The 24832-nt window shown below is 46.9% G+C and overlaps 1 protein-coding gene across 1 annotated transcript in view; it reads left to right on the forward strand.

Annotated features, from left to right (window-relative positions):
* PTCD3 (pentatricopeptide repeat domain 3) overlaps positions 1 to 24832 on the forward strand; it is a 154892-nt gene that overhangs the window by 68529 nt on the left and 61531 nt on the right. Inside the window, exons 13-17 of the mRNA XM_078678661.1 lie at positions 14106 to 14250; positions 14892 to 14942; positions 15032 to 15121; positions 22308 to 22336; positions 22479 to 22585. Coding sequence (XP_078534787.1) covers positions 14106 to 14250; positions 14892 to 14942; positions 15032 to 15121; positions 22308 to 22336; positions 22479 to 22585 — 422 coding nt within the window. The remainder of the gene's footprint in view (positions 1 to 14105; positions 14251 to 14891; positions 14943 to 15031; positions 15122 to 22307; positions 22337 to 22478; positions 22586 to 24832) is intronic.

The following is a 24832-nucleotide window of genomic DNA, read 5'->3' on the forward strand; positions in this document are numbered from 1 at the left end:
TGCGGCAGTTTATACAAGGTGTTTCGGCACCCCGTCTATGACTGCCCTGCCTGAAATCGTTAGACGTGTTCAGAATGATCACGGTCCAGAGGCAGCGGTTGAATTGGGTATGCGCCTGTGTGGTTCTTTTGAGATTGTAAGTGATCTCATTCTCTCCAATGTTAAAGGAGATGCAGTTAACTTTCAGGTGTCGAATGCTTTGGCTGCTCTGCCCGATGCCGACAAACCCCGCCAGTTAGCAAAGATTGTGGTGGCCGCTTATAAAACAATTGGCCGCACAAGTAGAGGTCTGAAATATTTTCCAGTAAAGGAGAAAAAACAACCACAGGGACAATCTGCAGTGACAGATGCCCAGCCCAAGTCCAAGAAACAAAATTGGCCTAAAAAACAGACACAGGGGAAGCAGACAACGCAGACTCAGGGTAATTTTCCTGCAATACAAGCTCCTGCGCCACCCGAAAAAGTTTATGATTTGCGCGACCGCGCGATGATTAAATCGCCTGATCGCTTTCAGGGTTCTGATCAACGCTCTCCTCGTTCCTTTCAGGACACATCGGCTCCCAAGACCGGTGGAGGAGGAGGGGGTGGACGTGGACGTGGTGGCCAACAAGGACGTGGTCAGTCCCGCCAGACGGACGGCGCAGTGAAGCAGGAGGATTCTACGCCTAGGCGTCCGCAGTTTGCGAAAAAGAAAGTCGCAGCCTTAACAGCGCATCGATATGCCACAGATAGTGAGAACGCGGCTTCGGAATCTGACGTGGGCTCTGACCTTGCTGGACAGCGCGGCGGAGATAACCATAGTCAGAGAGGCGCTGCGTCCACTACTGAGGATGACAGCGACTGATGTCTACGTTGTGATAGAAACAGCAGATACGAGACTTGCTCCCCCTGAAAGACTATATGAAATTGTCCTGTTAATTGAAGGTGACATACAGCGTACCGTTAAAGGTGTGTTTTGGGAGAATCTGTCTTCTACATATGATATTTTACTTTCGGAGGCTGACTGGCCCCCACCTTTTGTGCTCGCGGCGCCGCGAGGGGAGGAGGTAATCCTACCCAGTTTCGCGAACACTGTCTCGAAAGAGCATGCGCAGCATTTTGCAGAAGAGTGGGCTCGGGCTCTCGCGCCGGCTCTGTACCGTAACCAATGTGGTTGGGATAAATTGTCGCCTTGCCACGAAATTCCGTTGCGGTCTCAGCCGCAGCCTCAACCTCAATATCCCATTCGGCGTGAAGCAAAATCTTCCGTCGCGGAAATCCTTGAACAATTGGAATATCAGGGAGTTATTGAAACGTGTGTGTCACCGATGAATAATCCCCTTTTTACTGTGAATAAACCTGACGGATCATATCGTTTGGTTTTGGATTACCGGCATTTAAACTCGCATTGCCGTAACTGTGCAGTACAGAATACCCACGGCTCTGCCCTAGTGGATAGTCTCGTGCGTAAGCGTTTCAAGACAACGCTTGACATATCCAATGGTTTTTATGCCCACAGATTGGACAGCTTTAGCTCCCAATGGACCAGTTTTACAAGCGCTGGAGTCCAAAAGCAATTCCGGCGTCTTCCAATGGGCTACAAGAATAGTCCTGGTGTATTTACCGCTCGAATTGTCTCTATTCTGGAGGCACTCGACCCTGATGCTTTTTCGTATGTGGATGACATATATCTCACAGACGACGATATTTGGGAGCATCTGTGTCGAGTAAATTCTCTTGTTTGCAACTTCGCAGACATGGGTTACAAATTCAACTTTGCAAAATCGCACATTGCTGAACACACAGTGTTGTTTTTGGGCTATGAGCTCAACAATGAAGGTAGAGGTTTGGCTCCTCACTTCTTGGAGAAGTGCGCACAATTGCGCGCACCAACAACTCTGAAAAAATTACAATCCTTACTGGGCTTTTTGAATTTCGGCAGAACTTACATTCCGGAATATGCCCAGCGTATCAAGCCTTTGTATGCTTTGATACAACCAACTTTCTCAAAATCATGCTGGCTGCCTGAGCATTCAGCCATTTTGCAATCCTTGCAGGCTGATCTGCTCGCTTCTAAATATTTACTGACTCGTGATAACCACACCAACCTGGTCATAAGAATAATTCCTGGGACGGTGGGTTTCACTTACCTCACTTTTAATGAAGGTGACACAGTACCTATTGCTTACAAGTCACACTTGTACACCTCGGCTGAGATGCGGTTTCCCACCATAGAAAAGGTTTTAACTGCTGTACAGATGGCTATTCTAAAGGAACGAGCTCTGTCACAGGGGAAACGCATGCTAGTGGTAACACCCTGTCCTCATTTGGAGGCAGTCACGAAAGCGAGTGTACCAAATTCAAAAGCTTTGCACCCTCGGTGGATTCAGTGGGCTGCGTCATTGTCATCCTCGGATGTCATGTTTATTTTTGACGCTTCCTTACGGTCGCAGGAGTACTTGCAGTATGAATTCGTTCATCCTGCTCCTCTGGCGTTGCGACCTTTGGAGGACTTCCATTGCATCATTTACACTGATGGGTCGGCGCAGGTTGCGCATGGCTCTAAACATGCCTACGTTTCCGCATGCGCCATTGTGGTCGGTGCTATGTTGAATGATGAGTTCATTTCCAGGGAGGTACACACGTTGCCCCTGGGCGATTGCACCGCACAATTGGCAGAGCTTCGTGCTCTCTTACTAGCTTTGGAGTACGCAGATCCAAGTGTTACTACTCTAATTGTAAGTGATTCTTACTACTGTGTCCAGTCTTACAATGAAAACTTGTTCTTTTGGATTCAAAATGATTTTCATGATTCCAAGGGTAGCACAATAAAACATAAAATGATCTGGGTTCGAGTGGCAGAGCTTAAGGCTATGTTGCCACTCGTTTATGTGATTCATACTCTCGGTCATCAGCGCGTGGGAGTTCACGCTGTTGGCAACTCGCTTGCTGATGAAGCAGCGAAATCGGCAGTATCTATATACTTAGTTGCAGCAGTTACTAGGTCGAAAACCAAGATTGATAGCGACATCTTGGCAGCGATTGCTGCCTCTGAGAAGGGAAGTAAACATCCTTCGGGATTCCCTTCGAAGTATAAATACCACTTAAGTCCCGAAAAGGTTCCTTTTGTGACAATTCCTGATGTTGGGGAACGGCTGATTCCCAACTCTGATCGCAGAACAGACTTGATTACAGCGGCTCATGAAGGTGTGGCGTCTGCGCATGCGGGCGTCTCAGCCACTGTAACGCAACTACAACAACGTTTCTGGTGGCGGGGACTGTACAAACAGACGCGTGATTATGTCCTTCTTTGTGACATATGCCAGCAGATTAAACCTTCAACTGCTACGCGTCCGCCTCAGACTCAGTTGTACATTTCTAATAAACCACTAGGCTGTGTTTATTTAGATCACTGCGGTCCATTTTCATCTGATACTGCGTATAAATACATCTTAGTAGCAGTTGACTCATGCACACGCTTTGTGTGGTTATGGCCACATCGCAGCGCTGATTCCCGGACTGTCATCAGAGATTTGCGTATCTTTATAGGGATTTTTGCCTGTGGTACCTTCCATTCGGATCAGGGTCCGGCTTTCGCCTCTAAGGCGTATAAGGATGCCATGACTTCGATGGGGGTCCAAGTCAAGTTTTCGTCACCCTACAGACCCGAGGGTAATAGTGTAGTTGAACGAATGAACCGTGATTTAAAGCAATCTTTGACAGCCCGAGTTATAGGCACTGGCAGAAATTGGCTGGCTCACCTCTATGGCGTGCAGCGTGCTCTTAATAATCTCCCTAGGAGGTCTCTGGGTGGGCGGACCCCATACGAAATGCTCTTTGGCATCAAGATGTTCGTCCCTGACCTTGACGGTCTAGACTCGGTGGTTCGCGCCACTTCCTTTGACGCAGATGAACATTGCAATGTTTTACAGAATCTACAAAAGACGAGAGACACTCTTGCAAAGGAACATTTGCCCTCCACATCGGATGATGCGTTGCAGATCCCGGTAGTTGGCTGGCTACCCCAAGTTGGAGAACTGGTTCGAGAGAAGATCGACAACAAGAAAGAGTTTGGTCCCTCCTATCGAGCTCCGGTCCCAGTGCTTGGAGTGAAGGGCACAAGAACAGTCATTTTACCACCACTTCCAGGTCGTAAGGAAAACAGGTTTATTTCTATTGACAATGTCAAGATACACAGAGTGGCCGATTCTTCTTAGCATGACACCGGCTGTTTCCTGTCCTTCCATTGTGAGAAATTCAATTATGCCCACTGCTTCTAGTAATGAACCTGAGGTGGCCATCGATTTACCTGCTGTTTCCACTCCATTATTGAATACTTTACCAGGAACTAACCTTGATGAGACAGACTATACATACCCCACTGATTTGTCCATGCCTGACCTGCAAGCTCGTTTAGCCACGGAATCCAGATTTTCATTTGACTCTGCTTCCCTTGCCTCGAAAAAACCCTCTAAAATTGCATTATATGCTAGCCTGTTTAAAAAACATTTTTTGATACCTCCTTGGATATACATTTGGCTGGTCCTTTTTTCAGTTTACCTTTTTATGTCAATTGGTTTTGTGCTTTATTTTTTTCGGATTATGAATGGACACTATGTCGAGGAGAGAACTTGCATTACTCATTTGAATGGAACTTTGGCCCCACTTTCCTCTTCACATTCTACACACAGATTAAAAAGAGACTTGACTTTGGTTAACATCACAGCGTGGCCTGTTCTGGATGGAATCGCGTGGGATGCAGTTCGTTTTCAGATTCATGGTCCAACGGAAGTCGTTAATGTCCCTAATGTACTAAGAGTTAATATGGGGGATGTGGTGAAACAAAACATTCGTTCTGATGATTGGGATGTTAATGCTGTGGAAAGTTTGTTTTCTGATTTGAAATATTATGCTGCTTTTGATGCTGAGGATTTATATTTAGAATCTGCTAATTATGGTGAATTGTTCTGTTACCAACATTATGGCAATCACTTCTTACACAAGACATCTTCCCGAAGGGATGCGGTTAATTTTACTCAGTGGGAACATTGCCCAGCACCAACACAAGGGAGTTCAGAAACGTTTCTTAAAAAGTATACTTATTTCACTGACTTTAATCAGTCCAATCCGGAGTCCTTTTATTTTAAATTTCACAAACAGCCACTGTCCAAGGTTCGACTTACAAATACAAAATTGTTATATTCAAAGGCCTTCCTGGATCAATTAGTTACTGGAGGGTATGAGTTATGGAAGGATACCATAGATCTTAAATCAGTTTGGGGCTCAAGGGCCTGGCAGGTACAAGGCACTGAGGCTTTGCACCGTGCATGTCTCATCCCAAATCATATGTGGTTTTTAAATGAAACCATTTCCCAGACCACGTGCTTTGGATTGGCTACATCTAAAAGGTTAAACACCCCGTCTTTCCCGGAGTTGGAGGAATATGAGAATTGGAGTAATTTTACTAAATTGTCCATTAGAGATATACAGGCTCTGCTTCTGAATTCCTCCTTTAACATTTCCAGTATGACTCCCAGGGGTTGGCTGCTTTGGCACCGTAGTGCTGATTCTTGCCAAAAAAGATTTTTAAATATATCTGACGGGTTTAAGACTGTTAGATCTGATCCCCGTTTTGATTTGAGTCATACTGTCACCTCTTACTCTGTTGGCAAGTTGTGTCAAGCTTGGCTGAAACATTCAACTTTACCTGCGGTTAAGTATCACCTTTCCAAACTGAATGCAGACGTGGATTTGAATGATTTCATTAAGGGCCCAGCTAGTGGCAGGTCGAAAAGGTGGTTATATGGTGTTTACAATGAAATTTGGAAACTCTCACAGATTGAGGCTGCTTCACGCCTTAGGGCTATTGATCAGGCAAATCTTGAGAAAGTGCTTGCAGTGGTTGACAATAGCATTAACGTGCTTTCCTCTAGAATTTACACATTAGATAATATTGTGTCGTCTGTTGTTGATATTGTGCATGATGAAGTGTCTGTATTATACCATGGTCAAAATCAATTACGTTCAATCATGCAGTTTGCATGGACACTACAGACTCTAAAAATGGGTAAAGTTCCCTGGGGATACATGAACGTTTCCTCTTTATTTGCACCATTTAATTTGACAGACAAACAACGCTTGCTTTCAATGCGTGATGCTTCCTTTTCTATGCTCCATATTGAAAGATTGGAATCTTTACCTTTTTCTGTGGCAGAGACCACTGCTGCTACGTGGCTTATCCACGGTTTAATAACGCTGCCTTTTGCTTTATATAAATTTTCAAATTGTATGAAATATGTGCCAATAGGTCGTTTTGAACCCTTAGGTAGCGGTTTTCTTCATGAGGTCTGGTCACTCCCATACACATACAGATGTTTCAAGGATGAACAAGAGGTTTATCTAACAGGGGATGAGTGTACTGAGACGCCAGATCATTCTTTAATGTGTAGACACATACAGTTACACGGTTCATGTAACAGGGACAGACCGAATATGGCTTGCGTTTTACAGGGCACGCCAGTTCCTGCTATCATCCCCACGTTTACATTGTTAGAGAATGGTAGTTATTTAATGCTCAATAATGAAAACTGCTGTGGTTTAATTAAAGGTATAGCTTTCATAGTAACGGTTAGTGAGCGAGTTATTTGCTGCAGAAATGTTCTTTATCCTCCCACACGTGAACATAGGGAGTCTTCCATTTGGCCACAGATACCGACCTTGGGAGCAGAATTCAGCGGCATGGCTAGAATAAGAGCTCTATTGTCCCAGAAAGAGGTGGCCTTGAGCTCGGCCCGTGAAACTTTCGTGCTTCACATTGCTAACACCCGCACGGAGGTTCAGGCTCTTTTAAACACTGATTTGCCTTTGCATTTCGGAGCCATGGTCCGTTCTATCTTTAACGCATCCTCCACAACGGGCCTAGCACATTTTTTTAAAGTTGTTAGCGGTGGTCTCGTGACTTCCTTTGAGAAGATTTTTGGAGTCATCCCTGCTTTCTTCCATTCTATTTTTTCATCCTTGTTTGGAGGGTTCCCGTTTTTGCTTGCATTAGCGGCTGGCGCATTGGTGGTTTTCTGCCTTTTTAAATATGGATGCCCTTCCTGTGCAAGACCACGCACGGCTACTACTGACGCGGTTTCGCAACCGCATGCTTGATTACTATGGCACACTGCCGTTAGCGACTCTAAGCACGGCGTTTGGATTATCTTTTCGGTTCTCCTATTTCACCTGTGTCCAGCCTGTATTTCGCTGTCTGACCTGTGATTTCCTTTGGGCCATTGATTTGTGTCTCTGCGGACCAGCATCTTCTGACGTCGATTTTGATCAACTGATGAGTCCTATCATTGCTCACGAGTTGGTTTGTTCTGACGAAAGGGTTATGGCCTTGGCGGTGGCACATGGACTAATGGGTCCCTGGGATGTGTTGTCGGCAGCGCAAAATTTCTTGGAACTAAGTTTTCTTGAGAACCCACCGAGCTGTCCTCTGATGGTTATAGAGGATCCGGTGCTGGAAGATCACGTATGTTCCTTTCATCTTTTAAATTGGATGGCTGAACTGTTTTCTGATGAGGACAGTGACTTCCTCCTGGAGGCTGTTGCAGCTTACTTTTCATATACGGTCTTATCTTAGACACTGCCTCAAATTGACATGCTGATTGATAGCATTTCCTTGACTTTATTGACTTTTGGTCAAGACATTTTATTTTTCCTTGCCTATTGGCTTGAGCCACATTATATTTGTGGGCTATTTTTTTAGCATTAATTTTTATAATTGAATCTTTATTCATGCTCGTTTATAAATGGATTCTGCTCTCATGTGATGGCACTTCTGTTACCTTCTTTAGTCCGTTCTCGGATCATGGGGGGGTGTTGTATAGCTCCTATATATCCTTATATCGTGTTAAGTTAGCATAGGTACATTTGAGATTTAAACGCCATTTTTCCTTTCTTGCAACTTCTGCACACGACCCTTAATTGTTGACTTAGCTTTCAACCTAGTGGTTTGCCGTGGTGTATGTGAGAATAATATGTTATTGCTCTGATATCAGTCTTGTTTAATAAAACATGTCTGCACGGAGAGTGCTGAAGTTTCAGGAGCAACACGATATGGAATTGTTATGAGGTCTGATCTCCACGCCTTCATAGTCATAACACAAGTGCAGCCTTTGCCAACTTGGGCTTGAGGCGGGATTGATATTGCTTTGCACGAGAATTGTTAACACACTTGATGCGGTGCACATGCAGAGAGAGCTGGTGTATGCTGATGTGATTCCTTCATGCTAGGACACTAAGGTATGGGCCCGCCCTAAAACAACCCAAAGAGACCTTCTTAGATAATAATATAATATATGTGTTAGGGAGGGTGAGATATAAGTGTTGTTAACTCTTATTCATTACAGCATGTTAACATGCTGTCACCATTCGCTTTTTATGTCTTAGTAACTATGCTGATAATTTTGCTACTGATAATAAGTATACTTGTATTATCAAAGATACTGCGCCTGAGAAGACGGCATTAGTAAATAAACATTTCAAATGCACATGTGTCTTCTTTACTCCATGTTCTGGTTTGTAATGATAATATAACGAAAGAGTGTTCATGAGTCCCACGTACCCTGAGGTACTGTAAGTTCATGTTCTGGTTTGTCTAAACATTGGGTGTTTGATATGTCCAATGAGACACTGTAGCTAGCTCGGTAAGGGGTGAGTTGGTTGCTAAGGTAAGTTTTGGGACACCCTAATTTGCCGAGGTTCCACTCCTCTGTGCACAGTTCTGTGTGAGTACAGAAACCCTGCAACAGGGCTTTGGGACTGAAGTGGGACTCCGAGGGAGTCCCTCACCTAGGCCATGAAGACTGCCACGGCAGCATGCATGCCCTGAATGACAGTTGACATGGCACACTGTTACACTGCCTAAGGTATAGGTAAGCCACCCCTCTAACAGGCCTTGCAGCCCAAGGCCGGGTGCACTATATCAGAGGTGTTGGCATATTTCCTTACTACATTCAAGTCCGTTCTTAGATATTGTAAGTGCCAGGGAAGCTATAAAGAGTACATGAGCTGGAAACTCGATAACTCTAGTTCTACAGCACTATGATGGCTTCTCCGAACACAGGAGTGTTTGGTACTAAATTGCTCCTCTCAATAAACCCACACTTATGTCAGTGTGGGGTTTATTGAAACATGTACTCAGAGGGCAGCTCATAGTTGTCCTCTGAAGACTTACTTGCCCTGGTGTGATCACAAACTAATTTATGGCAGTCTTCCACCTCCAGACCTGGACCCCTGGTTAGAGAACCCCTGCTCTCTGGGACCGGAAACAAAGCACATCCTAGGCGGAGGTGTCCCACCTCCTCCCCCAGGATGGGCATAGTGTTTGTAAGAGAAACTTCAAAGGCCTGCGACTTTGTAATGCGACCCCCAGCATCTGCTGCTGGCAGCATATGGCACCCCCCAGTTAAGACTTCCACTTTGGGCAGGAAAAACTAGGAAGGTGTGGGAGGCGAGGTGAAGCACATCTTTCAGTCCCCGCCATCTTGAGGATAGTGGGACTCCTCCAATGAGGGCTAGGACTATGCTTTCTCCCGTAGGAGGGTGACAAAATTGAGGGTGTAAGGTGCCCATTGGCCTCACCTGTCACTCCCTTAAATCACCTCTAAATCTAGTATTTAGGTGGGTCCCCCAGACCCTGAAACTAGTTCCTGCCGACCTAAGGAGAAGGATGAAGAAGATACCATTCAGAGAACAATGTCGGCGCACACTGACTTGGCCTCAGCCTTACCGGCCTGCCTGCAGCCCTCGAAGATCCTTTGAAGAAACTACACCTGTCCTACAGTCCGCGACCTCCACACCCCCTGGGAGAACTGACTGCCTGCCTGCCTGCCTTTGATGAAGACCAGAACTCCTGAGGACAGTGGCACTGTCCACAAGAAAGCAACTCCAAGGACTCTGGGACTCTCTGGATCTGCGATCGCAGACCACTCTGCACTCGACCAAACACAAGGAGTTGAATCCAGTGGCAAAGTGAGCAAGGGACCCAATTCTTGCCATACCTGACGCCTACAGCCTGTGTCCAGGTGGCCCACCAATCCAGAAAAGGTTCCCCCGCGATTCTGAATCCAAGTCCAATGTTGGTTGACCCTTCCTGAACTCCATGACGATGTCTGCAGTGTGAATCAGAAGGCTCCCCACCCCCCGACCGGCTCCGGTAAGAGAAACTGGACGTCATGGACACCCCTGCACCCGACGCCCCTGGGGCTTGAGGAGCTCGACCGATGGTGTCCCTAAGACCTACAGCATTTGCACGTACCTCTGCTGTCGCTGGTTTCCTTCCTGCAGCCTCCAGTTCATCGCCTACAGCCTGTCTTCCAATACACGTTTCTCCATTGAATTGCGTTTGACGCTCAACACTATGTTTGCACCCTGACCCCGGCCGCCCCTGTGCCGCTGGGGGTGTATGTTTGGTGCTGCCTTGTGGCCCCCACCCTGTGCTTACTTTAACATCCAAAGCTTGACCCTTGCAACCGATTTACTTACCTGCAAGCAGTGGATCTTGGTACACCCCCAGTCTCCATTGGATAATATTGGGCTTGCTCTTTAACTTTGGTCTCTTCACCCGGCCGCCCCGGCTGCTGGTGGTGCAGCGTTTGCGCTTACCTGAACCTTGCCCTCTGCAGACCCTGCATACTGAAGACTGGATTTGTACGTTGGTTTCTTAACTGTAATACCGCATTATTGTTTTCCTCCATAGGTTAACATTGCAAAGACTGAAATTTTCACTTTTGAAACTAAAAAGAATTTCTATTTAAAAACGTATTTACCTTTTTGCATAGATCTTGGTCTTAAAATGAATATTGAGCAAAGCTTATTTGTATAAAATTGGTGTGGATCTCCTTTTGAGTTGTGTGGCATTTATTGGCCTTTTTGTGTACAACAAATATCTTAAACTCCTCTGGGTTAGACCTAAGGCTGCTCCGAGCCGGACTGGCCGTAGCGGGCACCGGGCATTTTCCTGGTGGGGTGGGGGCTGGTTTTGTGCCTGTGAGGGGCAGTTTTGTCATCAGGACCGTTTTGCAGCAGTGCTGCAATATCAGCCCCCCTGTAACAAAAGCGGGAGTAGTGCTTCTTGCCAGCCCCCCGACCATCCTCACCCTCCCCCTCTCCCAGGGCCAGTCAAGCAGCAATCTGCCAGGGCTGGTGGCTGTTCACAGTCCAGCCCTGAGGCTGCTCGTCCACATTACCACATGCAGAGCACTTTGAGATTGCGTTGATCACTGCACACTTTTGGGGGAATCTCCGGACTCTGTGCAAAATAAAACCACCTAGTAGTGTACCATATACAGAGCCCGCTACCTACAACTCTAGAACACTCCACTGTACACCACTCCACTCTATGCTATTCCACTGTACGCAAATCCACTCTAACACAGTCCACTGTATGTCACTGCACTGTACACTGTCATGTGGTCACATTGAGCCCGGATGGGAAAACCACCATTTTACATCCTCACATTTAAACTTGACATATTTTCTTGAACGTTGACACTTGACACACTTTTGCTTGTGTGCTTGTACGGATAATGTTCCATGAAATACGCTTTGCTTACATTTACACGTCTTTATCGGCACATTATCACAGCCTTGAACATTCTGTATGAAAGCTAAAGCAACCTGCGCAAAATGGTGATTATTATTGTTCACTCGGTGACAACTTTGTCAGGGTAGAATCCATAATGGCAGCCTCACTGGGACTCCGGCATGGCAACATGGATGATGTTACACTGCCAGGCTGAACACACCTCTAGGGTAGGCAGTTTAAAGTGAACACGAAAGAAAGGATTCCACCATCTTGAAAGTGGTGGAATTAGGAGCTCGGAGACAGGGTGATGCTCACTCCCTACACACAGTGTTCATCGAGGGGGTGTAGTGACCCCAGAGGTCCCTGGTCCATTGACTACTACCCATCACTCCCCTTATCGCCCCTAAATTGAGAAATGAGGTGGCCCCCTGACACCAGGAAATCATATTTGACTACTGGAAAGGAAGAAAGGACCAGCGAGAGCGAAAACCGAAAACCTGCACCAAAGACTGGCTCAAAACCCTGCCAGGCTGCTTTCACTTCGACCATTGCTGGATACCGACTTCGCAAAGAGTTGGACTTCGCCCCAAAACCCTAGGAGGACTACCCAGTACCTCAACCACCTGGGAAAGATCTCCCTTGAAGCAGAAGAATTGCTCCTCCTTATCTGCTGGAACAGGAAAGCATCTGCCCCGCCCACGTGTTGCCGGCCATCCGGCCCACAGAAAGAGCACCTCAACAGGAGACAGTCTTTGCGCTCCAGGAGGTCAGATCCGTCTCCTGGTCAAGTTTGGAGATGCCAGGACCCCCAGGGGCCGACCTGCACCAATACCCTGGGTACCGGAGCAGTTGCCGCAACCTAGGCTTGTTGGTGGTCCAGTCACAGCTCCAACAGCACAAAGGTCTACCTACCATCTAGGGACGTCAGGATCCACCAGGCTAGCACAGTGTGGCCCTGCTGCCCTGTTTCTCCTCTTCACCAGGTCACCAAGACAGAGTGAGTCTCTGACTGCCGCAACCTGGCACCTCAAAGCACCCCTGTACCCGAGCCCCACAGCCTGAGTTCGAGGGAGGCGATAGTGCCAACGGGGTCCTGAGCCCACCCTTGAGTTTGGCCAGACTGGTCCCCAGTCGCTGCCTGTAGCCTCTTTATGCAGGGACTGAGAACCGCAAGAGTCTTCAGCAGTGCAGCCTCACCGGACAAAGCCCCACTGCACACGAGCCCCCGAGCCCAATTAGACCAACTGTGTCCTTGGCTGTCCAAGACGCTTGAAACCGGAGCCACCCGAAGGTTCAACCAGACTTATCCCGAGTCCCTGCTTGCAGTCTTTTTTCAACAGGACTGTTTCCCATTCACTTAAACAGTGCACCCAACACCGAAAAAGCACCTTGCACCTAGATACCCCAGAGCCGACCAAAGCAACCTGTTGGTGCTGCCTTGTACCTTGCCCCATACTTACCTTAAGTCCAGAAGAACAGTCCTGCAAGTCAATGACAAGTGACTCTATGGAGTATATGTTTCTTTCCCATAAGGTAACATTACCGCTTCAAAGCTACAAATACAAAAGTATTTCATGTACTGTAGTATACCCCGGCCCAATATATCACTAAGTCTTAGTGCCTTATAATTTCAGAACTACTGTCCCTATATACATACACTTCCAAAAAGGATCATTTGCTTACTATATTACAGCCACATTTAATTGAAATCCATTCAGCTGTTTTCGTGCTACCTCAGAGTACAAAGTCTATAGAAAATACATTTGTAGAAAGTGTTTTGTTACCTCGTTTTTTCTATGTACTCCCTTAATGAATCTTCACTAAACTTTACATTGTCAGCCAATGTGGGAAAAGGAGTAGGTCTGTAAAGTTTTGTGGAGCTTGGTCATATGATAAGCCCAAAGAGACCAGGAGCAGACTCCAGTGTGTTGCTCGTCGCATTTATTATCGTACAACAAGATAAACATATCTTGCATAATGAAAATGTCCTTTTATTTGTGCTCTATTATACTGCTCCTCATATATTTAATGCTCGTTCATTTTCAACTGAAAAGCGTGACTATAACCTGCTGGTTTATTAAAGATAGAATGAAGGGCTCATGTGGTCCACTTTACCCGTAGGCACAAGTGGGTCAATCAAACTGTATTCCCAATGAAAGGAGACGTAGGCTCTGCCGTTTCAGTGCTTCGGTGCTATTGTAGTTCATTTTTTTTCTTTGTTGGAACTGTAGACATTATAATGATTTTGCTGCTATTCGATCTATATTTTAAACTGAAATAGCTGTCAACAAGCAAGGAGTAAATTGATGCAAGATAAATATATTGAATGCATTGTTTGCCTCACTGCATCTTCAACCCGGTCTCTCTTGGTTTTGTAAATGCCTAGAGGTTTGGACCTATGCTCTACAAGGCACCCAGAACATCTTCAGCCTGCTCCCCTTCATATTCCTATTGGTTATTTAAGTGACTAGTAACAAATGGTGGTATTTGTGCTATGTGAGCCTCAGTTTCATTTTTTAAACTAATAATCTTATGTGACCCTCTTTAGGAGCTTTTAAAGGATATGGCGCAGCAGAAGGTGCAACCAAACTTGCTGACATTCAATGCTGTGCTGAAGGCACTGAGAAGATGTAGTGCAGTCGGCAGGTCTCCAGCTTTGCACACGTTGGGTGAAATGAAAGCCCTTAACATAGGTAAAGAAATCTTGACCCACCTGTCAGACAATCAATCTTTGGTAATTGTAAACTGAAGATAAGGAAAATCGGACTCATTCAGACTGAAAAAATTGTTGTCTGTCCTTCTTATGGAACTGGAGTAGTCTGTTTTGCTCTACCTCTCCTGCTGCAATTTGGTTCCATACATTTTACAAAATGAGACGTGCAGAACTTCTCATGTTACGTCTGAGCATTACCTGCTGCCAAGTATCTTTTTTTTTTTTTAAACACTCTCAGACCCTCAATTGGGTCCTCAATGACTCTCAATGAGTCCCAGGAGCAAAAAGATTTAGTTTGTTACCTAAGTACTCTTTGGACAATAATCCAGTCTTGTAGTCACACCTGATAATAATACAGTCTTGCCTACTGTGCATTTACATGTAGTTAAGATTATCAGCTAAAAAATTTGGAGCAATATATGCATAATCGATTTTGATGCATGAAATTTTCATCGTTCCCACCTTCTCTCTACAGCCACCTGTATGTTCACATTTGACTTCCTAATTGTTCAGAAATAGCCGCTAAACACATACACTGAAGCAACTTTTAATGTGTCCAAGCTGGTCAGTATATGGTTGCTATGAACAAGTACTTTAACTGACTTTTCTCCTGATTTTCAGAACCAAGCCTTGCTTCCTACGATCACCTGCTTGGAGTTTTTTATAAGAGTGGTATGTATCCATCACAAAATATATTCCTCAATTATGTAAAATCTATCCTCGAATGTTGTAGAAACATTAATATGCATTTCTTTCCTCAGTTGCCACTGCAAAAGGGCAAACTGATATCCTTGCAGAGGTGCTGGATGAAATACAAGGGAAGAGCTTTGTTCCTAAGGATCCAGATGATGGTATGTATGTGTGCTTAGCTTAATGTCAAGATTTACTGAGGAGCCTACTGTCCTGTGGTACAGCTTATGGGATTTTGGTTTTTTAATGTGACTGATACTGTTCCACAGCTGTCTAGTTACCATTTTAAAAGTCCCCAAAGATAGTTTTGTTTAACATTGGTCTTCCTCTGAAAATTGCATCATATTCAATAACTTAAATATGGTATATGATTTAGGTGAAGCTGCCTTTCACAGGTTGTCTCTATTCTCTTATGATCTATAGCGCCGCCTCCAATTCTTAAATATATGATGGGTGTTCAAAAGAATAAACCTCATTCACCTGCACTTCACCTTATTTGTGTACAACTTGAATTGTAAGGCCAAATCAATGATGTCAATCCATCAGCCATCATTTTGGCTGCAAAAGTAAAGTTTCTAGTGCCACAGTGACAGGGTAGTTTGACCATTCTATCCTTATATTTGGGTATATATCACACCATTTACAAGTATTTCACAGTATAAGCTATGCGTCAGCAACAGGACACTGGTCATCCGGGAATTACAGGTTCTGGTACTACAGAGACACGTATAGCCCGACGTGGATACTGAACCAGACCTCAGACCGTCGCACCCCGTTCCATAGATGATAGGTAGTCACGGAAGCGTGAGCTCAGGGGTTGTAGCTGTGCATAATCCTCACCCACTTTCTCACGACACATACAAGCCACCCCACGGCAGTGAGGCGGCGGGAACTGCCCCACCGCAGTGCTATTTCTCTTTTAGTTAGCAGCAGCGCCATGGGTACCAACCTAGGGGCACTGCGTGGCACCTCAAATGTATATCCCAATAGTGCCATGAGGGGACAAGGTGCAAGGATCATAGTAGTAGATATATGTTTAAACACTGTCATTCAATATGTACGCACAACTGAGCAGGTCCAGGAGAGGTGTGCGAAATCAGCTCCCGCATCGCAGCATTTAGCACAGGTGTCAGGTCTAGTGTGGTCAAATTTAGCAATCTCTGATGGGGATCTATAATATTGATGCAAAACTTTAAACTGTAGTAATTTGTGGTGTTGACAGATGGAGATGCATTGCGTCTGGGTACAACAATATGTCCACATTTTGTCTGTAATTTCTACCCCAAGGTCTGTTGCCCAGATCTCTCTCACTCGTATGGTAGTGTCAGGTTTTAGTTCTAGACAAGATCGATATATTCTAGAGATCATACGTCCTCCCTCAGTAGTTGATACTGTGAGAGTCAGTGGGGCAAATCATCAGGAGGAAGGGGGTAGAAAGGAAGAAGCGATGGTAAAGTATTGCGCAATATCTTGAGGATGAATTGGTCCATGTATGGTATGTCCCTGTCCCATAGTCCCTCCACAAGGGGTGTAACATTCCCATCCGGGGACAAGTCCCCCATAGTATGAAAGTCGAATCTGTGTAGGGGGCATTGTACTAGTTTCTCCCTAGCAAGTGGGAGCCAGGGGTTGTCATGCAGCGGGAGAGCTTTAAAGTATAGAGGGCCCCTCCCAATGTGCGGCGCATATGGCGCCATGCCCAGCAGATAGTACACTGTGTGTGTGTGTCCGTATCCTCGAGTTGGATTCCCTTGGGTAGAATCTGGGTGTGTGTGATTCTGTTGAGCAGCTCTCGCTCGGGGCATAGATAAGGTAATCGAGCATCAGGATGATACCATTGGTATGTATAAATATAAATGTGGTTCGGGGAAACCTAGGCCGCCGCGCTCGTAAGGAAGTGTGAGCGTATCCCTCTGGATACAGGGAACGAGTTCTTGACCATATCAACTGCAAGAGTGTTCCCCGTAGTGTGTTGAAAAAATGCTGTGCTAGGGGAATAGGGATATTTGCGAGGGGAGAGAAGGGGGGGGGGGGGAGTGTTGTGTCAGTTAACGGGAACAGCTATGATTTTGTCCAGTTTATTCAGAGGCCCCACAAGTCACTGAATCTAGCTATCTCCTGCATAATAGGGAGGAGCTTGAGGTGGGGGTTGCGGATGAACAGCAAAATTTCGCCTGCGTAAAGTGATATTAATAGTGGCCCGTGTGTAAGTTGAAGCCCACGGTTAAGCTATTGCTCCTGCATCTCCCGAACCAGAGGGTCCATTGCCATTATAATTGAAAGGGGAGATAACGGGCATCCTTGTCGGGTACTGCACAGAATCGGGAACGCATCTGATATAGCGCCGTTCACTCGTATACGGGCTATTGGAGTGGAATATAATATAAATAATTATATGAACTGGGGAGGGGGGTATACCCAGCTTACCAAGTACAGCCGTGAGAAAAAGCCACTCAAGAGAATCGAAGAACTTCACTGCGTCAAGCAGGGCCACTGTAGCGGGATAATGGGGGAAATTTTATTGAGTACGGCAAAAACAGTTTGGAGATTCAAGGAGGTGGGAACAAACCCAGACTGTGCTGAGGAGATTTGTTCCATTAATAGAGCCAGTCTGGTTGCTAGCACCTTGGCCAATATTTTATTATCTAAATTTAACAGTGATAATGGGCGATATGACGCACAACTACTAGGATCTTTACCGAGTTTCAGCAGTAGAGTGAGGACAGCTTCTCAGAGCGTAGGGGGTAGTGTGCTAACTTTTATTGCCTCGTTTTGTAATGCCAGCAATCTAGGTGCTAGTTGTTACTTATACGCTTTATAAAAAGCCCCAGTTAGTCCGTTGAGACCAGGTGCTGTCAGGGCGTAGATAGCTTGAGTCACCTCCTCTGGAGTAAGTGGTTCAGCAAGAAATTGTCTCTGACCATCCTCTACACTATGGCAACATCTGCTAAGTATGTTGAGAATGCCTCGGGGGTATGATATATCTGAGATGAATACAGTTTCTGGTAGTAAGTACAGAACATGGTCACGATACGCTCTGTTCCCGTAATGGACTCTCCGGTCTCCGCTCGGAGTTCCTCAACATAATTGCTTGATCTGTTGGGGCGTAGAATACGAGCAAGGATGTGACCGTGTAGCTCACCTTCGCTATAGAGGCGAGCTTGGTTGTGTTTACTCATGTATGCAGTTTCCCATTCCGCCAATACACGATATTCAGCCTGTAGTTCCGCCCGTCGAGACAGCCTAGGCCTTTGGTTGGTCACCTCGCAACGCTCAAGTGCTGCAGTTTAATTTCAATCCGGTTTAATTGTGTACGGATATCTCTGAGAATAACGACATGTTTGGAGATTCACACCCCACTGATGAAGGCCTTGAAGGCCTCCCACAGGGTTGCCTGTGAGGACACAGTTCCGGCATTGATCTCAAAGTATTCGATTATGGGTCTATGGAACTCACTGCGGAATACTTGGTCCCGAAGCGAGTCGTTGTTAAAACGCCTGAATTCAAGGACACACCAGTAGGAAATCCGAAGTTTCATTAAGGTTGGATTGTGAGCTGAAAGCGTTCTTGAGAGCACAGTGATCTAGGATATCCAGGAGTGAGCAGTGGCCGATAGTTGCCAATACTCTAATCTGGTCCATACAGCGTTGGGCGCTGAATAAAAAGTATATCTGGGTTGCGTGGGGTGGTGGGTACACCATGCATCGTACAGTATATAGGTGTCAATGATGTGTCTGAGTGCCTCTCGGGCCTTGGGTTTGTCAAATGGGTGACTCAATGTTCGAACAGAGTTGTAAGTTAAGATCCCCCCCCCCACCCAATATTAAAATAGTCTACCTCGTAGCTGTCCAGCCAGGAATGGAGATTTATAAAAAAGTCAGGGTCATCAGTGTTCGGGGCATATATATATGAACTAATTATGTACTTTTGTCTCCCAGTGATACATGTACTATCAGATATCGGCCATCTATGTCAGAGTAGTATGAGTGGTAAAGAAAAGGTACAGTTTTATGAGTTAGGATACAGGTAACACGTAAGTAGGAACTCTAGCATGAACAATAGCGATGTGTACCCCAGTTTCTAGCAAAAGCGTGATCCGCACTGGGAGAGAAATGTGTCTCCTGAAGATATGCCAGTACCTGTTTCCCTTTGCGTGGGTTATTAATACCGCATAGATTCCAGATAACTTTCACCTAGGTCAATGGACTTGACCTTGTTATGAAGCTAGCATGAATCGATGATGCATAGGTCCATGGATCTTATGACGTACGACAGTATAGGTGATGAATGCTAAGGTGTGATGTGCAGTATCAATAGACCTATTAACTCCAATAAAACATTCCCAATGCGGTACCCCACCCTCCACCCACACTAGATTTAAAATTTGAGTCCACAAGAAAGAAAGAAAAATATAACCCGTAACAATCGAGATTGGTGTTCACAATGGGGGGCATGGGAACGACTCGGACCCCGATGGTCCCTAGAAAGCATGGTATCAGAGCTAGTGCTTGGTACTCGCTTACATAGATTTAGATACGCAAGAGGAGGGATAAACAATTGAAATAATTTGCTAATATATATGTAAACAATTGGACACAGTAATAGGTATTAAACCTGGCAGCCAGCCTACCATTTTCATGAACATCTCAAGATGTAGTGGGCGAGCCATCATGCCCCCGCGACTCGCCAGCATCCAGGGGGTCATGTTCATTCGTTGGAGATCCAGCATGGAGAGTTTTGCAGTAGGCCTCGGCACCTGCAGGGTTGTTGAAGATTCTGGACTGTCCCTTATGTTCAATCCGCAGTCGGGCCGGGTAAAGCATGGGGCAGCGGATATCCAGTTTGCGGAACGCATTTTGAACACTGTTATATTTCCGCCGAGCGTCCTGTACGATTTGGGTGAAGTGTGGGAAAATAGAGATGTTCGAGCCTTGGTATTAAAGGGGACCCCTCTCCCAGGCCAACAACAGCACGTGTCTCTGTCCCTATAGGTGAGCAGACGAGCTATAAGTGCGGCGGGCACCCTCTGGTGGTCGCTGGCCCAATGAGCGGTGTGCACGTTCGACGCAAATGTGGTAGAAAAACTAGGGCTATCAAAAAGGGCCAGCAGCAGTTGCTCAACAAAGTTCTCAGGGCATCCCATGTTGGTGGTCTCTGCAATTCCCGAAATACGAATGTTGTTTCTTCGAGATCTTGCCTCAAGCTCTTCGTTCTTATTTGCAACTTGTTACAAAAGGTGCTCCATTTGATCTAGGTGCTTCTGCGTTGTTGCGGAGTTATCCTCTAAGCTGGAGATCCTTTCTTCGGCATCCTCGATCCGGACGCCTTGTCTGTCCATCCGCTCACACAAACTGTCCATGCGGCCCGTTAGTGTGTTGAACCGTGCCTCCATGGCTCCAAAGCCCGCCTTGAGTTCAGCCATCACAGCTGATATATCGCATGGGGGAGGGGGCCACGCCACCGCACGCCGAGGCTTCTTCTGAATCCGACTGGGAGCCCCGGTGACCAGTGGGGCCACGCTGTCAAATGTGAGCTGTCTCTGTTTGGGGTCTGAACGTCCCATGTCGAAGTTAGAATTAGCGAACACCCAGAGTATAGGGGGACAGCTGTGCGCAATACAAATGTATGTAACATAACATAACATAACAGTGCGACTCAGGACCTCTTCTCTCCTTATCTCCAGTTCGATCAACCCCACTGTCTTTAGTTAGTATCGTGATGCTTCTCATCACACGGTGGGCGAATCCAGGTTGGGTCCCAGCTTTAACAGGAGAGGGGCCCCAGGGCGGCAGGTTTCCAGTAGGGAGTTACGCGAGGTGGCACCGGCCAGGCCCCTAGCGTTGCGTCCGTGTCATTGAGTATAGAGAAGGTGATAGGTCACAGCCGCTATAGCCACACAGTCTTTTCATAAGTAGGAGGTCTGTCTCAGGCTCCCCAACTCCTGATGTAGGTCCGCTCCTGGGGTTGCCACAAACCAACCAGTGGGTCAGTATGTAGATAAGAGGGGCGATGAGGGGGAGGGGGGGGGGGAGGAGGCTTTGTGGTCACCACCCTCATGTGTCTTCACTGCACAATGTGATCAGACTGTGGTTGTCCAAAGGAGCTCCCTTCCGAGTGGTAAATAGTCCAGGTTACAGTCCATGTGGGGTACCAAGCACTCAAATGGGTGTATCACATGTGCCAACAATGGAGGTTTTGCCAATTCACTCCTGGGTCACCAAGTGAGACTCACCGCTCCTCAACTGTAGCAGTCTCCGGTGGGTATGGACGCGGGCCGGTACTGGGCCCCAGCCCCCTCCTGCAGGCATCAGTCATGGTGAGAAGCTCTGCCAGCCACTCCAGCCGGACATCTCCTGTATCCTGGCCGGGCCGCAGCCACACACCCCTAGGTTCGGGAGCAGAGCCACGCACCAGGCCATGTGGAGCTGATCACTCCGCAGTGGCAGATAGAGAAGGAGATGTGGGTCAAGCCAGCAGCTGACGAGATCTGACGATCTTGGCCTCAGGCCCACTCGCGGCCCCTGTCGCCACGGGGCCTCCGAGGCAGTGTCTGCTGCTCGGCGTCACTTGCGAGTCTCCTGGACCCCAGCCCTCCGTGCCGCTGGCGGGCATTGCCCCTGCGTCTCTGCGAGTCACAGTAATCCTGGCATGCTGCGGGACCCCAGAACCAGAATATTTTGGCAGCGAGTAGAGTATCAGGGAGCTTCACGAAGATATGGCCATCATGGTGGTGGTCCTGGCCACGTCCCTAGTGCGACTGTTTTAAATCATGATGGTAGTATCACTTTATTTGCAAGAATGAAATCAAGCAAATGTTCAGAATACAAAGTGAAATCTAAGTACTCATCTCTTCTGCGTTTGCGTTAATTCTTGGTTAGAGTTGCATGTTTTCCTCTGTTCTGTTAGAATGGTCTTCAATTTTCTGAAAAGATTGCGTTTTTTATTTTCAGGATAGAATCTCATTAATCTCTCTAGGCCAAAGATATTTGTTGGAGACGGCTTTTCCTGACTGACCTATTTCTCTCTGTATTGACCAGGTGTGCATTGTCTGTTGTGTCATGAATAGTCTGTTTAATTGACCATTTCTTACTCTTTTACTTCACTTTTTTAAAGTATTTTAGCTATGAGGATATTCCAAACTAAACAGCAGATTGTACCCAGGCTTTTACAGTTTCTTCCCCTCCTTGCGTCTCCCTACTCCAGTGCTGCTGCATGCTAACACTCTCCTCCCCAATGGTAATGATGCATAGGAAAGTGACCATTGCCTTTTCAAGAATTGTGAACATTCTAATCGATGAAGGAAATTGGCTTTCCTGAAAATAATGTTATGTATTTCCTTTCTTTTAGTTTATTTCTTTTCCAGTGCTATGAAAGTGGTAAGTTGTTTGTCGTCTTTTGGTATTTACACAAGTTGTCATTTTTGTCTGTGACTGTGGCAGCTGTATGGCTACGCCTTGCTGCTGTTAATGTTTAATTTTGATGTCCTTTTTCTTCGCTTCAACTTTTCTATTTGGTCAGTGTCTTGATCTGAAGGACATTGAACTTGCATACAGGCTACATGAGCTACTAGAGACCGGTGACAATTGGAAACTTCTTGGAGACCAGTACCAGCAAGCTACTTACTAGTAAGTTTGACACAAAGGCATTTCTTGTAGAACGGATATATAATTTAATCCTGTCTGACTAAGTACCGTTTGAGATGTAGTTTTTAAGTATGTTTCTGTGTATGTTATCTGAAAGACAAAGCATTAAGATAAAACTGCTTCATCATTTGCTGTTTTTAATCAGCTTACAAGATGTGGAGGGACAAGGAAACCACATTCAGCATTGTCTGCACGTCTACCAGTGCACAATGTTGTGCTAATAGCAGGACTTTCGGCTGGAAGGGCTGCACCTCCATTCCCCTGCTTGAGATAGTTCAATTGCCTTACCTGTGTGCACAATGCTGTTTGCACTGCCAGGGTCAGCAAATAATGGCATCTTTCTGTTTGTTGCTGTATGGACACATCATGATTAGGGCTCCCGGTTTTATGGTATTTATTTTTTTGACATTTCCGTCTGTATTTATCCATATTTATTTTTTGGCAACTTTATCTGTATTTATCCATATTTATTATGGGTTTTGTGAAAGATGTAAGTGGTATATTGCCATATTTATTTAACCAATAAATATGCAGTCATGCTTGATTGCCTGCCAGGGTTCAGTAAAATGAACACTCACAGAAGATGGGGCGTGGCCAAGCCGCCGACCAAGATGGCCACGTGGCTCAGCAGCAATATCCCCTGCACACACGGCAGTAATCACTCCAAGCTCAACACCATCGGATCGCTGAACGCATGCTGTGCACGGCGACCCCACCTGATGGCGGCGCGGTGCCTCTGACATCAGTTTCCCTGCACTCGGCGAGGCATTGGGCGGAGCAAATGGCGGCCGAGGCCAGGCTCTTTCACCATATGGCCCAGCTGAGGAGTGACTGTGGCAAGCAACTGGTGACCTACTGGAGCAGAGAATCGGCACTGCAGTGAGTGCACCGGCGCGGGTCGTCTACTGTGCTCTCCTACCCACACCTATTAACCAACTCGGTCGGGTCGCAGCCTTGTTTGGCTGCGCCCGGACCATTCCGCAAGTTTCCACCTCTCCCCGATGCCCCGCGAGCGAGCCTGGGAGGCGACCACCCGGTCGCTATTAGGCACGGAACAGAGGAGAAGCGAGTAATAGACCCGTCGCCCCCTGCTTCTGGTTGCCTCTGCTCACCACCACACAGCTCCTCAAGTACGCGGCCTACAGCCGCCGGGCCCAACGCTGGGCTTCTTGATGCATCAGGGGGGCCCCACGACTGCTGCCACCAGAACGCAGCACTCAATAGCGAAGGCAGACATCTGCCCCTGAGCTGGGGCCTCCACGCAGTTGCCTGCACCCCATGAACAGCCTACCTCCGGCCCTCTGCATTCCTCGATAGGGGCCTCATCATTTCTCAGTGCTAGAATTGGAGCCTGGACGTAGCGCAGCATTTGTGCATGCCAATCAGCGCACTCATTTCATAGAGCCCCCACTACTTCCCAGGCCAGGCTGATCGGGGGATAAGAACGCCTGCTCTGTCTGCCCCCTGGGCCCTACTTCCAGTCCCCCTATTTCAATCGCTAGCTGCAAGCCCTGGCCTGTCTTCTTCCTACAAAAAGCAAGGGGATCGCCCTGCTACCGCCCTTGTTGTATTGTCTTGCTGCGGCATGGGCCACAAAGATCTTAAGCAGAAGACCCTCCCTTTTGAAAAGCTAGTGGAGAAAGTTCCAGAGGGCAGCTCCGGCATGGTGGCGGGTGGACGGGGTGCGGACCAAGTCGACTACCCCTCTGCTCAATCCCTATCACTGCTACAAGTGATGAGAGCGGACTTAGGAATTGGATGGTCGATTTGACGCCCTCGACAATCTCGAGAGCTTGGGGACCAAAATCCAAGTTCATGCTAGGCGCATGTGGCTGAGGCACGCATCTCGGATAGAGGATGGCACAGCGCAGTCCCTCAAAAGACTGGAGTGGGTGGAGCGCTTCCTCAAGGACATGGCAATCAAAAATGAAGACCTAGAGGCACGAAGCAGGCGAATCAACATTCGCATTTTGGGGGTACCGGAACCCACAGCCACGGTACGCCTTGACCTCTTTGTTGAAACTTTGCTGGCTGATATGTTTGGGAGAGAGTTCTTTACCCCCGGATTTGTGGTGGAGTGTGCTCATCGTACCCTGGACCCCCAGCCCAACTCAGACTGCGCTCCAAGACCTATCATTGTACGTATCATGAACTTTCGGGATCGAGACTCTGCACTACGCCTCACCAGAGATGTGGAGATACCTCGTGGCAGGGCTCTAAACTAGCGCT

The sequence above is a fragment of the Lissotriton helveticus genome, chromosome 2_2 (genome assembly GCF_964261635.1).
Source record: "Lissotriton helveticus chromosome 2_2, aLisHel1.1, whole genome shotgun sequence".
In the NCBI taxonomy this organism is placed as follows: domain Eukaryota; kingdom Metazoa; phylum Chordata; class Amphibia; order Caudata; family Salamandridae; genus Lissotriton; species Lissotriton helveticus.